Here is a 16,446-nt window from a genome sequence, read left to right on the forward strand (position 1 = left end):
TTTGTTTGTTTTATCTTCTGAGCAAAAATTACATATACATTTATGCCATGATTTACAGAAGACACCCACTAAAGTGTCATTCAGTGTAACAATCTTAAATCAGGCATATTTACAACAAAAATCTATTTATGCCATGTTAAAGACTAATTACTTTTACCTCAAATGCTAATTACTTGTAATTTTTGCATTTTTTAAAAATTTGCCACTATCCTTATACTCATTTAAAATGCTATTTTAAAAAAATGCAAATTTACTATGCTTACTTATTGTTTTATACATTTTAATATGCACAGGTCAGAATAGTGTTACACTGAATGACAATGGAACATTATTTCACCCAAATTTTGAGAATTTATTCTCCGAAAACTTATTTGAAATGTATATATGTATATACATATATATGTATATGTATATATATATATATGTATATATATATATATATATGTATATACATATATATGTATATGTATATATATATATATGTATAATGAATAATATATACATTGCAAAGTGAAAAGACAAACAAAAAAAGGAAAGAAAGAAAAAAAATAAAAGAAAAAAATACTATTAGAAGTTTCCTCCGGCATTTTCTTTATTCAGAGAACAATAATGTTGTTATACAATCATTTTTAAAGGACATTTATAGATTCACAAGAATATATAAAAAGGAAACACGTGATATGGTATCAAAATAATTCCCAGATATAATTCCCAGCGATTTCAATAATTTAATCATCACTACAAAGGTTTATTTAGGCCTATATACAATTTACCAACAATAAAAAAAAAATAATTAAAATTGTTTATCATTATTTTTAAAATTAGCGACACCAAAAAGTAATTTTTTTCTCAAAACAATGAATACGGAAAATTTTCCTGAATATATTTCAGTTCTTTACTACCACCTCCAACATCTTTACTTTAGTTTGACGTCTATCCACGTCATGCATCGAGCTGTCAGTCATTTCGCGTCATCGTTAAAAATATTAGAACACTAGAGGGCAGTAGAGTCTATGAGACATGAAGCTGTTCTGCGCCGGGGGCTTTCCGCCACTAGAGGGCGATAGTAGTAGTAGAATATATCCTCCTGGGATCCAGGAATAGACTTCTGTCCTCTGTAGTGGACATTATATTTTAGTGATTTTCTCTGACATCATACATGTCCTGTAAAGAGCACATTCAGGGCTTTGCAGAGATACCAAAACTTTTAGAGGTTTCGCCATGAAAACTCAACTTCTTGGTCTGTAAATATGACTGAAAATGAAATTTAGCACTCTTATGGAAAATGATATTTTGTAATTATCATTATTACACTTTCATTACATGTTGCTCCAAGAACACATTAATATGCAGATACAGTGTATAGATATATTGTATTGAATGGGGAAATCCATGTATGACTATTTTACCCACATATTGCATAAAGTAAAATGGTATATCGATTAACTCCATTATATCTTTCATAACATAGTTGAGAATCATCTTTAAACATAGTTTGGTTAAAAACAATCGTGAAGCCTAAAAATTGATTGGTGATTAAAAAAAAAATCCCATTGTTTTTGCCTATACATGTCATTTCATGCCATGTTATTTTTAAACAACTTAGTCCTGGTGTCCACTACAGAGGACATATCATAACATATGAATACAATATAATTTTTTTTCAAAAATGTTATGTTTTAATTTATTTCTTATGCTCTAAACAATATAATTACAAGAAAAAATACTAAATTCAAAAAACTTTTTTTTCTGGGTCTCAGGAGGATATGATAATAAAGCTGTTCAGTTTGTTGTCTAGTCAGAAAACAGATACAGTGGTGAGTAAATTATTACCACAAAAAAATAATTAAAAAAAATAATTAATTAATAATATGTGGGAGTTTGTAACTTTATTCATCCATCAATTTTAACCCATGATTTGTTTACCCTCTTAAGTGAATTCATCATTTGAAAAATCATCTTGCTACTCTAAAAAGCTACAAAATGTTTTTTTTTTTTTTTTTTTTTTTAAATGTGATCATGTGATTTGTAATAATGACGGGCTGAATGTACTTTAGTGGAGTTGAAGTGAACTGAAAGAAATGACAAATCACAAACAAGTCGAAATATTGCCTTTATAATTATTTTCAAAATAAACATTGTACATGTATATTTTAGATATAATCAATTTTTTAAACTCTATACACAAACTTTAAAGATAAAACATTGTGCTTTATTATGAACAGGCACATTTGAAATGGTTTGTAAAAAGTTTACAATAAATTACAATCAGCAACATTTGATAGAAAACATTTGGCCTTTTTTTGGTCATTGCACATATAAAGAGAGCAGGAAAACCTTTCAGTGTGTTCATAATTACAAAATAATGCTATGGGTGTTATACGATTAAACAAAGCATTTTGTTTTTAAATAAGAAAACATTGCATAGGCAAAGTAAAAAAATAAAAAAAATAAAATTATAATAAGGAAACATTAAGCATTAAAACAGCTAAGATAGCTTATTTTAACACATCTATAGTAAAAATGGGATCTCTCAAAACTCTCAAGTTTTAGGCTTAACAGTCTGAATTTACTTTTTCATTCAAGGCATTTAGCAGACACTCATATCCACAACGATTTGCAAAGTCAAATTGTTTGATACATTTGGAAATGGTTGAAGAAGTCACAGTGATCTCATTTAGACAGATGATCCACCTCATCCTCAATAACCGAGGAGTCATCAGAGAGATTTTTAAGTTAAAGTGAGACATTAATCAACTTTAGACCCTATCTTACAATACAGGGTCATGGACACAATCATCGCCGCAAGCTGAAAATGAGAACAGAAAGAGAAAAAAATACCATTAGCATCACAGGACTTCATACACATCATAACGGGCTTTGTATTTATATTTTCAGTCATTTATATTTAGTCTTAAAGTCAGGTATATTAAGGTTGTGATTAAGTTGTGTATATTAAGGTTTATTCTCCAAACAAAGGAAATAAATGCATTACCCATCAAAGACAACAGGAAATCAAAATGTACTACATTTATTTCCTTAAGGATCACACCATTCCGCTGTGCTACTTTTTAACTGCAGATTATTATTATTAGTAGTAGTAGTAGTGGTAATAGTATTTTACATAAAACTGGATTCAAATTCAAAATATCCATTTTTATTTACAATGTGATAACTGAAAATGAGGTAAAGTGACAGAAATGTAGAATACTACTGCATACTGTATCTAATACTGTTTTTTACAAACAATGGGCTGCAACTGTGAGTTATAAACTCAGAATTATCAAATATAAACTTGCAATTGCGAGAAAAAATCTGAATTGTGAGATATAAACTCGTGAATTACGAGAAAACAATTGAATTGTGTGATATAAACTCAGGATTACGAGAAAAAAGTCTGAATTGTGCGATACAAACTCGCAATTGTGAGAAAAAAGCCTGAATTGTGAGATACAAACTCAGGATTATGAGAAAAAAGTCTGAATTGTGAGACATAAACTGGGGATTACGAGAAAAAAGTTTGAATTGTGCGATATAAACTTTGGATTATGAGAAAAAAGTTTGAATTGTGTGATATAAACAGGATTATGAGGAAAAAGTCTGAATTGTGTGATACAAACTCGCAATTGTGAGAAAAAAGCCTGAATTGTGAGACTTAAACTCGGGATTACGAGAAAAAAGTTGGAATTGTGCGATATAAACTTTGGATTATGAGAAAAAAGTTGGAATTGTGTGATATAAACAGGATTATGAGGAAAAAGTCTGAATTGTGTGATACAAACTCAGGATTATAAGAAAAAAGTCTGAATTGTGAGACATAAACTCGGGATTACGAGAAAAAAGTTGGAATTGTGAGATATAACCTCGGGATTACGAGAAAAAGTTTGAATTGTGCGATATAAACTTTGGATTATGAGAAAAAAGTTGGAATTGTGAGATATAAACTCGGATTACGGGAAAAAAGTCTGAATTGTGAGATACAAACTCGGGATTACGAGAAAAAAGTTGGAATTGTGAGATATAACCTCGGGATTACGAGAAAAAAGTTTGAATTGTGAGATACAAACTCGGGATTACGAGAAAAAAGTCTGAATTGTGAGATACAAACTCGGGATTACGAGAAAAAAGTTTGAACTGTGAGATATAACCTCGGGATTATGAGAAAAAAGTTTGAATTGTGCGATATAAATTTGGGATTACGAGAAAAAAAGTTGGAATTGTGAGATATAACCTCGGGATTACGAGAAAAAGTTTGAATTGTGCGATATAAACTTTGGATTATGAGAAAAAAGTTGGAATTGTGTGATATAAACAGGATTATGAGGAAAAAGTCTGAATTGTGTGATACAAACTCAGGATTATGAGAAAAAAGTCTGAATTGTGAGACATAAACTCAGGATTACGAGAAAAAAATTGGAATTGTGAGATATAACCTCGGGATTACGAGAAAAAGTTTGAATTGTGCGATATAAACTTTGGATTATGAGAAAAAAGTTGGAATTGTGAGATATAAACTCGGATTACGGGAAAAAAGTCTGAATTGTGAGATACAAACTCGGGATTACGAGAAAAAAGTTGGAATTGTGAGATATAACCTCGGGATTACGAGAAAAAAGTTTGAATTGTGAGATACAAACTCGGGATTACGAGAAAAAAGTCTGAATTGTGAATATACAAACTCGGGATTACGAGAAAAAAGTTTGAATTGTGAGATACAAACTCGGGATTACGAGAAAAAAGTCTGAATTGTGAATATACAAACTCGGGATTACGAGAAAAAAGTTTGAATTGTGCGATATAAATTTGGGATTACGAGAAAAAAAGTTGGAATTGTGAGATATAACCTCGGGATTACGAGAAAAAAGTTTGAATTGTGCGATATAAACTTTGGATTATGAGAAAAAAGTTTGAATTGTGAGATATAACCTCGGGATTACGAGAAAAAAGTTTGAATTGTGCGATATAAATTTGGGATCACGAGAAAAAAAGTTTGAATTGTGAGATATAACCTCGGGATTTCGAGAAAAAAGTCTGAATTGTGAGATACAAACTCAGGATTATGAGAAAAAAGTTTGAATTGTGAGACATAACCTCGGGATTTCGAGAAAAAAGTCTGAATTGTGAGATACAAACTCAGGATTATGAGAAAAAAGTTTGAATTGTGAGACATAACCTCGGGATTACGAGAAAAAAGTTTGAATTGTGCAATATAAATTTGGGATTATGAGAAAAAAGTCTGAATTGCTAGATATAAACTCAGGATTACGAGAAAAAAAGTCTGAATTGTGAGAGATAATTTTGGGATTATGAGAAAAAAGTTTGAATTGTGAGATACAAACTCAGGATTACGAGAAAATAAATCACACTAGATTTCCTGACTTTTAAAATGATTGACAGAAATAAAGTACCTCAAGAGCAGCGATGCCCAATGCTACAGCTATGATGATAACTGCATTCTCATCTACCAGCTTCTTCATTGCTGGGAAACAACCTGGTACAGTCTGAGAGAGAGAGAAAAAGAAAGATACGCAAATATAAATGTCAAAGAGTATGAAAACCTCGAGAATCGATTGGAGACCATATAAATATAAATATTGTCCTCAAGCCTCACCGAATTTATAGCTGCGGCCTCACTGCAGGAAACTCCAGTACAGCACTGAATTGGGTAATACTTGGTTTGGTTCACAAAGTAAGAATTTGTGAAATCTGTATAGTTGTTGAATCCACAGCACTTCAGCTAAAAGAGAAGCAATGCGAGTTAGATTAAACTTCAGTCTAATTCAGCCAGAAGGTGGCATTACAGACAGAGGAGCTCATTGGAAAAAAGATGTTAACATATAAATGGTTAATTATTTTTGGGCAGGTGATGTTTTACACTGCTAAACACTATGGTTTTATGAGAGAAAGTTGTATATTCCTTATGAAGCACGGGTCCTGGTGTAACAAGTACTCAATGTTAAAAAGAATGTTTCTGTATTAAATCTGTATTCTCTTTTTATGAGCCAAAGTGTCACAAACCCCTTTCATAGTCGTGTTCCATAGTCCAGTAAGATCTGCGTTTTTCCCATAATCGTTTCTGATGCTTTTCACAGCTTCATCTCCCAACTGCTTTATAAGGTTTTCTGCCTGAAATATACAAACAAGGAGGTTTGAGTGGTGTGTGATTATGCCTTGTCCTTATAGGTTTCTTAAGAAAGTTGGAGTATTTACTTCTGCATGGACTAAGTGGAAAATATTATGTGTAAAAACTTACCAGAGGCTTAAAGACCAGAAGCACGATCGCTCCAGCGACTTCAGCAATGAAGACGATCAGAATAATGATGAAGAACTGAGGAGAATGAGAGACAAATGAATGAATGAACACATATGAAAGTAAGTCCACTGCATTATACAGTGAGCTTTTTTTTAATATATATTAATAAAATTATACTTTCATTCAGCAATTCATTATAGACATTTATTGATCAAAAGTGACAGTAATAGGCATTTATAATGTTACAAATTAAAAAAAAAAATGCTGTTCTTTTGAACTTTCTATTAATCAAAAAAATATATATATCACAGTTTCAACAAAAATATGAAGCAGCACAACTGTTTTCAACATTGATAATAAGAAATGAATTAGAATGATTTCTGAAGGATCATGTGACACTGAAGACTGGACTAATGATGCGGAAAATTCAGCTTTGATCTCAGGAATAAAGTACATTTGAACATTTATTACAATAGAAATCAGTTGTTTTAAATTTTAATAATATTTCACAATGACTGTTTTTACTGTATTTTTTGATCAAATTAAGCCAAATGAAGGCTTTATGCTCATTTTTTCTTGAACTTTTGATTTACATTTAAAGGTCTTACATATGTAATAATAAATCAAGCTAGTTAGTGAGGATTTTTCTAGTTAACTACAATAACTCCTCTGAGATAGTGATGGGTCGTTCGCGAACGAGCCGACTCTAAGAGCCGGCTCTTTTATGTGAACGTCGGGAGCCGGCTCACATATCTGAAGAGCCGACTCTATTTTTCAAAATATAGCCTATAGAAATTAAATCATTATGTAATGAATGATAATTACTAATAATTCAAAGAACAACACAAAAAATTACAATTAGGCTATATAAGCACACACACTCTTTCGTTTCGACTGTCTGATCAGCCTCACGGTCATAGTCGAAACTCGGAGGAGAGGAAAAACAGCATTTCTGAATGCAAATCTCTCATAAAATAAAAATATGGCCAGCAGTGTGTGTGTGTGTGTTCATTATGAATAATATATCCTAACTAGTGAGAGCTCATATGGCAATAAAAAAAGAGAAAAAGAGGGACCTGTTTAATTCTTTCAGTTATTTATTTTTCTTTAATATTTAATATGGGTTCTATTATGTTGTTCAGATTTTATTTGTTTTGAATGTTGGTTCTATACATTAAAAAGTTGTAATTTAAATACAAATGTTTAATAGTATTTTTTTTTTTATAACAAATCAATGCATTTTTAAAGAAATTGTGAGACATTGTGAGTATGAGTTCATTTAATAATTTAATTAGAACTGTTTTCACACCTATCATAATCAAAGTCATATAAAACATGTATTATTTAAAGAGCCGTTTGTGAGCCAAAAGAGCCGGCTCTTTTCCGGGAGCTGAGCCAAACGAGCCGGCTCACGAAAAAGAGCCGGAATGCCCATCACTACTCTGAGAGGCTGATTATGTAGCAGTTGGAGGCGTGTGTTGTTCCTTTAGTACCCAGGCAGGCAGTAGTGCCTAATCAAAAGTTATTATAATGATGTCTTGACTAATTATAACCCAGTTAACCATTGTATGATGTTTATTACATTAAGTGCACAAACAACATTCTTGAAATATAAAATGAATGCCTATGTATTGCGTAATAAAACGACTGGAAACAGATATTGGAAGCAAAAAACATACCTAATCTAATATAAGCTAAGCTAGCAGGCTAATCGGCTAGATGTATGCTATGCTAGTAAATTAGATAACTAAAAAAAAAAACAGTAAGAACATTGATTTCACAATCTATAGCTTCAGTTATATACTATATGAACCATGTAATTTAAAAGACATTAATGGTCATTATAATGCATTTTAAATTATATAAATCATAATGTGATTTTGCAGGAATTATAATCAGGCATTAAAGTGACGTACCATCAGCAGCATACACCTGCTCTCTCTGACCGCTCCACAGCAGCCCAGGAAGCCCAGGACGACCAGCACAGCGCCCACCGCGATCAGGAGGTATCCCACATTCAAGACCTGTCCCAGCTGAACTGAAGCTCCAGGTATATTCTGCAGAAAACCCAGGATAGATCCACTGTCCACCTTCACCCAGATCCCCACACCTAGAATAGCTGCTCCTGCCAGCTACATCAACAACAAAACACAGACATTTCCATATTTGAGTTGGAAATTGGAATGGGTTTACACATTTTGTTTTAAACATCATATCAACATACAGAGGCCCTAAAATGTCTTAAACTCACCATGAAATCAAAATGAACAATTATAGTTTTTTTATGGTGTATTGCAGTATTATAAATGATTTTTCCGTGCACATCATTATTAAAAAAAAAAAAAAAAATCATTAATCATTAATATCATTCATATACACTTAGGATAGTCATTAGACGGTTTGTGGAGACCCGATTTCGAGGGAGGACCCGATTTGTCAAGACACCGGAACGCATGCAAGCTACAGTGACAATGGAGGCCAACACAGACGAGAGATTGTGCGAAGAGGTTAGAAAGTTCCCTCATTTGTACAACTCTAGCATGAAAGAATACAAAGATTTTTACATGAGTTGTAACTCATGGCGAAAGATTGCTCAAAACTGCGCATGCGTTACATACGAGTCAAATGAAGTATACTTTGGGCTTTTTTTTTCTCATATTCTCCATTGTTGCAGCACCTCTCTTCTCAGTCTGTCAGTATAGTTTTAGTTTTATAGTTTAGTTCCCATCTCTATGAAGTCCCTCCTTCTGAAAAGCACAATGTGCTCTGATTGGTCGGCTGGAGCAGTGTGTTGTGATTGGTCAAACACCTCAGGAGTGTTTGGGAAATGTCATGCCTCTGATCATAACCGCGAGTTTCAACACACAAACTAACTCAACCAGGCCTCCAAGCACTCTACTTCCACTCACTTCTAGCGATAACTATTATTAGCTAACATTCGCTATTCTATTTGATGATCTGTTAGTCACTTGATTTGTTTTAGTTTTTCTATCAGGTTGAGGCTACAGTGTCTGTGGTCAATAAAATGATTATAAAGTTTAAAGTCTTCAGAGTCATCATTTCAGGTTAACTCATTTTCTTTTTTTTTTAATGCTTGTACGAGGTCAGTAAATAGTCTCATTAATGCATATAAAGCTCAAACATATACAATATTATACACTGAGGCAGTCATGTGTTTCTGTGTGGTTGATAGCCTATAAAAAACAATTATACTTAAAATTAAAGTTAATTATAAATCACCAAATGTAAAGCACCGTCTAGCCGTATTCAGCTCGTCTGTTGACTATAGTGCAGTAGTTATGTCACTTCAATAGCTTTAATGACGAAGGTTTACACTATGCATGTGAAATTTGGCATGCGAGAGATTTTAATAAAATAGGCTTTTGATCGCGTGCCATTGGATGTGTTCTTCTGCGTTATTCATATTGAAGAGCATCAATTATTATACAAGATGTGTAGCACAAGAAGGTGAAATATCTAGCCTTAAGAAACTATTTATGATAAATCTTGTAGTCCTCTAGGTGAAAAAATATTGTAGTAATTTAAAGTAAATACTAGGGCTGTCAAATGATTAATCACGATTAATCGCATACAAAATAAAAGTCTGAGTTTGCCTAATATATGTGGGTGAACTGTGTGTAATTATTATGTATATATAAATACAAACACATCCATGTATATATTTGAGAAATATTTACAAGTATATGTATTTATTTATATTTTTATATAATTTATATTATATATATAAATAATTTTATATATGTACATAAATAACATATTTCTCTTAAATATATACATGAATTTGAGTGTATTTATATATACATATTATTTACACACATTATTCACACATATATTATGCAAACTCAAACTTTTATTTTGTATGCGATTAATCACGATTAATCGTTTGACAGCCCTAGTAAATACTATAGTGTTTTTGAACCATACTATAGTAAAGTACTTGAATTCATTTGCTGTGGTAATATAACAACTATAGTGATATAAACAAATTACGTTACTATAGGGTTTATTATACTACAATACACTACAGTTTCCTGTAATAAAAACTAAAGTATACTACATTATTTATTACAGTTGATCAGTTGACTATAATTAATATTACAGTATGCTGTAGCATTTATTAACAAAGTGTTGTAAATACTATAATATAGCCTACACTACAGTTTATTATAGTATGGTTCAAAAACACTATAGTATTTACTGTATAGTATTTATTCACCTGGGCCATGTCCAACCTCAAATGACGCTGATTGGATGAGTTCAGACAAATGACGAATAAAATGTGTAGCCTATCTAAAATATAGACTACAGTAGCCATATTGTGACAAAATTACATCCCGTGTCATTATAATTCGTAGTTTATGCAAAATAATAATAATAATAATAAATAAGCAAACAAAAAAACTGAGTAAACTTTAATGTATAAAAAACTTGCATAAATCATATATTTCACCTCCTCAAGCTATAAGCTACAGATCATGTATAATAGTTGATACTCTTCAAAATATGTGAATATATTATAGTAAAATGTTTCCATATATCTAGGCAGGTTACGGAAGTCAAGCATGCAGCATTATTTTATTTATTTATATCTCATTATCTTGACATAAGTTGTTTCTCGTGATCTAAACATTTAAAAAAAAAAAACAGTTGTGATCATGACAAAACAAGAAAAAATAAAATAATAATGTACAGAAGTCTGAATAATAATACGTACTGTTTTATTTTTTTATAAAAAAATAAAAAAATAAAAAAAAAACGCCTATCCCGGCTTCCGTTCTTTTTTGGTTGGATCGTTAAAAACACCTCTCCCGGATAGAAACTGCCCCACAAAACTGTCCCTTCATACGTGCCAGTGTCCTCATACCAACATACAGAAGCCCTAAAATGTATTTGCAACACTAAATCACACTTAAAATGCCTGAATGTCACTGTTGAGCAAGATATTTGTTTTCTCTGCACAAAAAATGTGAATAGCAAAATGATTTGCATTCAACCCGGCTAAACCAGATGAAAATGAGATGATTTGCTTGTTTGTTCCCTATGGATCTGGAGAAAACTCAACACCTTTATCAAACTTTGTATTCAGTACATAGACAGTGTATAGCAGCTGAGAACATAATGTAAATAGATGTTTTGGATTTAAATTAACTATATACAGTAGATACATCTGTCATCACGCAAAACACGGAAACAGTCACAGGCCGTTAAAGCAGGTAAACCTGAAATGACTTTCACAGAATTATTTTAACTCATAACTTTTCTGAACAAACATGAGCATTACTTACAAAGATGATCCCATTGAAGATAAACATCATCGTTTTCAAAAATCCAAAGCAGCCCATTTTGATTGGATGGAAATGACACCTGAAAGAAAAAAAAAGAATTAACAACAAAGTTATTTTATAATTAAAGGACTTTTTTTTTTTAATCTAAACTTGTAAGATTATAAACATTTAGTTTTAATGAATTTCTGGATACCGAATATGCAATAAACAATTGCTTGGATGATTTTGTAAGACAAAGTACGGCGTCCAGGAAATGCTGTGGGGGGAAAGATGGTGGTTTTTCTGTAGTAACTGATTTAACTACATCTCTCATTAACTCCAGAACGCTGGCCACGCAGGTCACAGCTTCATGCAAACCTTGCAAATTGAGTTGGTCACTTATACAGGAAGTGTCTCTTTAACAAGATGCGCCTGAACAGTATAAAATACAAAGTCAACCCCCAAAAATATGCCTCATTCTAAGTCCATGAAACCAGTGTTTGTTCTTTTCACAAATGCTAATATAATCCAGTGCAAACAGCAACACCTGAAGGACTGGCCAGCTTTATGTAATCAACAAAGGTTAATAAATGTGAGATTTTATTTGAAACAAAGACGTGATCTATAGGGATCACATTATAGGCCATGTCTGTAATCTAAGGTTTATGGTTCATAAAGTTCTGATGTGTATAAATAAATAAACTTGTTTAGGAACTTGGTTTAGTCAATAAGCTTTGTGTGACCTAAATAAGGTGTGTAATACCTCTCTATAAAACATATATACACCCTATTGAGTTCTCTTAAAGGTCAGATCCGTGTTTTAATAGACCAAAGGACCTGAGCTAATATTTAAAGAGTCTTTTGAGCTTTTTGTGGGAAACACAATGGGAGCGAGACAAAAACCTCCCTTTACTCCCTTTTCATACCTAGAGCGAGGTCCAAATGTTTGAGATAAGAAATAACAAGATTCTGCACTATTCTAGCTCACTATTCAAATGCAAGAAAATTAGAGACATGTGACTCCTCACACAGTTTCTTGCTTTATATGTTTCTTGCTTTATACACACACACACACACACACACACATAATATATATATATGTATATATATATATATATATATATATATATATATATATATATATATATATATATATATATATATATATATATATATATATATATATATAATACTCCTAATGACCCTACATGATATTCTCACAGTGGCAGTAAATCATTAATTCTCCATACTGTTTTATTTTGATTGTTTTTATTTTAAAATTATTTATTTTAATAATTACTTAATAGCTTTTCATTAAACAAACAAACCCTAGTCTGAGAAACCCTGATGAGATGTGATATTTAATGAACTTCATATTGTTAATAATAAAAATTGATTTTTTTTCTCTTTGTATTTTTTCATTAATACGGTAAGATTTTCTTATTCAAATCAATGTGATAAACAAGTTAGGTCAAAAGTAATCCAAAAGTAATCTAAAAGTTAATATGTAATGTAATGGATTTTATATATATAGATATAGATGTAATATTTAATGCACTTCATGTTGTTGGCCAATTTATATATCCTAATTATCGTTAATTTGTATTGTTAATGTAATTCATTTTTCCAGGAGCTCATTGCTTCAGTTAAACTGTTAACAGGGATTGTAAATTAATTGCCTTAATTATTACATTATTTGCTAACTGCATTCTTTAAATTGTGATGTCGACATGCATTTTCTGTAAAGCTGCTTTGAAATGATATGTATCGTGAAAAACACTATACAAATAAATGTGAACTGAATTGAATTGAATGTTGTTAAGAATAAAAAATAGATTTTTTTTCTCTTTGTATTTTTTCATACGGTAAGATTTTCTTATTCAAATGAATGTGATAAACGAGTTAGGTAAAAAAGTAATCCAAAAGATACCTTCAATATGTAATGTAATGTAGTGGATTATATATATATATATATTACACTGCCTGGCCAAAAAAAAAAAGCTGCTGTTTGGATTTTAATAGGAAAATACTTAAGAATCTATGAATGGATGATTATTACAGTGATTATTATGTATCTAGCATGTTATATGTTTGATGATACGATTCACCAGGGTTTTATATATTTATATATATATATATATAAAAATAAATATAATGTTATTGTCTAAAAAATTAAATTTATTTGGCATAACATCATACTACAACCTCTTGACTTTATTATCTGCTTTCGAAACTTTGATAGTTAACACTCTCTGAAGTTAATGTACGTCTGTTGCTTACGTCGTGAAAACAATTACTGCCAGTGATGGAAACAAGGTGAGGGGATTTTACAAGAGCGTTTCCTTTAAAACACAATGTAAAATCTGTGACACACAACACACTGCACCTTTCAGAGAGGCGTTACATGGTAGTAACCTGATCTTCTCTGAACACAAATAACCTCATTTTATGAGCTACACTTCTGCTTGTCATTGTCCACCAATATGACAAATTAGAGGTGACACATCACTTCCTGCTAGAAACTGCGATCACTTATGAGGCCATTACAAAGGTTTATTCCTTGAATTTGTAAGTACAATCAACTTGGATGTATAAGTCATTTCAACTTAAATTATATTTAACTGGTTTAAAAAGTAGTTGAATCTTGTATAACAAAGTTGAAAATTGTGTAAATTATTTTGATGAGTTAAAGTAATGTAAAAACATATGTTGCCATGACTTATCGATCATATCACTTTAACAGTGTAAAGGACTTTAGTTAGGTTTTAATTGCACCATCCACAACCTTTTAACACCGGGTTGTGAAGCAGCATCACATGACGTGTGTGTCACATGCACCACCAGGCTTAAGATGAACAGAAGGTACTGATCGGGTCATTGACCAAAGACAGATGAGATAAACATTTAAAAATCATCAATAAAGGACTATTGATGCAGCAAGTTTCACAATTACAGACTGTCAGAGTTACTTGCTTAGTGCCAATAGAACAGTTTTATCATCGCTAGACTTCAAATGTTTTGACTCCAAACGTCTTTAGATTGTAAAATGTCATTTAATTATACAATAGGGTTTTTTTTTATTATTATTATTTTATGAAGGTGAAAGAGTCACTTAGAAAAGTAACAGCTTAAGTCTCCTCATGATTTGATCTTGAGGAATCATTGGTCAGTATAAATATATTTTTATTTTTTTATTTAAAGGAATTAGTTAGAAGGATTAGTTCACTTCAGAATTAAAATTTTCCTGATAATTTACTCACCCCCATGTCATCCAAATGTCTTTCTTTCCTCAGTCGAAAAGAAATGAAGGTTTTTGATGAAAACATTCCAGGATTTTTCTCCTTATAGTGGACTTCAATGGCCTCCAAACGGTTAAAGGTCAAAATTACAGTTTCAGTGCAGCTTCAAAGGGCTTTAAATGATACCAGACGAGGAATAAGGGTCTTATCTAGTGAAACAATTGGTCATTTTCTAAAAAAAAAAATAAAATGTATATACTTTTTAACCACAAATGCTCATCTTGCACTGCTCTGCGATGCGCCACGCATTACGTAATCATGTTGGAAAGCTCACGCGTGATGTAGGCGGAAGTACCGAGCAAGTGTCTACAAAGCGAACATGCAAAGACTAGGTCAAATGACCTTTCCAAAATAAGGTAAAACAAAGATTTCAGACGATTTTGAAGTTGGAGGACAAAATGAGATGGAGTTTTTCCAACATGATTACGTAATGTGTGGCGCATCACAGAGCAGTGCAAGATGAGCATTTGTGGTTAAAAAGTATATAATTTTATTAACTTTTTTTAGACAATGACCAATCATTTCGCTAGATAAGACCCTTATTCCTCGTCTGGTATCATTTAAAGCCCTTTGAAGCTGCACTGAAACTGTCATTTTGACCTTCAACCGTTTGGGCTCCATTGAAGTCCACTAGAAGGAGAATAATCCTGGAATGTTTTCATCAAAAACCTTCATTTCTTTTCGACTGAAGAAAGAAAGACATGTACATCTTGGATGACATGGGGGTGAGTAAATTATCAGAAAAATTGAATTCTGAAGTGAACTAATCCTTTATTCAGCAAGGATGCATATATAATTGATCAAAAGTGACACTAAATTTGGTGTAAGCTGTTAGTAAATGAGACAATATTGATTTTAGCATCTGAGGGTCAAAAGTCAGCTCAATATGTAGCAGCTGATTCGTCACATTTGCCATCTAAAAATGTTCAGAACTTTTTTTGTCTCAATTTTTGTCTGCTTCCTCATTAAAGAGAATTCAGTCTGTGAGTTATTATTAGTTTGGTCACCCATGAGTATTTAGGACTAAAGAGTCCATCCATGGTGACATAAGGAATAACAAACACGTTAAGTCTTTGAAATGAAAATGCTTGTAGCTTGCGGCATACACTAGTGTGTTTGTTTTTCCTACATGAAAATCATTCATAGCAGTGTGTTAATGTTTAGTCCGCATGATCCGCTTGATTAATCTGGTTTTGGAACCCCTGAAACTTGATATCTGACTCACATATCAGGTTTCCTAAATTGAGAGGGAAATCACAAGCAACAGTGCATGTCAAAAGTGGTTGACAGAAGAAAAAAAAAGGAAAAAAAGAAAGATAAAGCGGGTTTTGTATTAGTCAGCATTGAGTGTGCATGAGACATTGTCTTTCTGAGCTCTGGATACTGGGTCATCTCAGAAATGGAGACGAACTATGTTCCTTGGAGACTAACATGCAACCTTTGTATTATTGTAGAATACACAACCAGCAGCTGTTCAATGTCTGGTTAAGTATTACACATTTATTGTTAATTTTAAACTGTACATTTAACATTAAAATAACAAATCAAATTAACACAAGAAAAATATCAGTCATTACATCTGTTATTTGAGGTCTAAAAGTTTACTTAC

General features: G+C 31.8%; 1 protein-coding gene across 1 annotated transcript in view; it reads right to left on the reverse strand.

Moving 5' to 3' along the window:
- Positions 1 to 2,113: 2,113 nt before the first annotated feature.
- Positions 2,114 to 16,446, reverse strand: part of tspan34b (tetraspanin 34b) — a 16,169-nt gene continuing 1,836 nt past the window's right edge. The window contains exons 2-8 of the mRNA XM_067381332.1: positions 11,560 to 11,638; positions 8,170 to 8,385; positions 6,254 to 6,328; positions 6,019 to 6,126; positions 5,612 to 5,737; positions 5,409 to 5,501; positions 2,114 to 2,809 (exon numbers count right to left, since the gene is read on the reverse strand). Of these exons, the coding sequence (XP_067237433.1) occupies positions 2,750 to 2,809; positions 5,409 to 5,501; positions 5,612 to 5,737; positions 6,019 to 6,126; positions 6,254 to 6,328; positions 8,170 to 8,385; positions 11,560 to 11,616 (735 nt within the window). The 5' untranslated portion in view covers positions 11,617 to 11,638 and the 3' untranslated portion in view covers positions 2,114 to 2,749. The remainder of the gene's footprint in view (positions 2,810 to 5,408; positions 5,502 to 5,611; positions 5,738 to 6,018; positions 6,127 to 6,253; positions 6,329 to 8,169; positions 8,386 to 11,559; positions 11,639 to 16,446) is intronic.

This window comes from Chanodichthys erythropterus, chromosome 3 (assembly GCF_024489055.1).
Source record: "Chanodichthys erythropterus isolate Z2021 chromosome 3, ASM2448905v1, whole genome shotgun sequence".
NCBI classification, from domain to species: Eukaryota; Metazoa; Chordata; class Actinopteri; order Cypriniformes; family Xenocyprididae; genus Chanodichthys; species Chanodichthys erythropterus.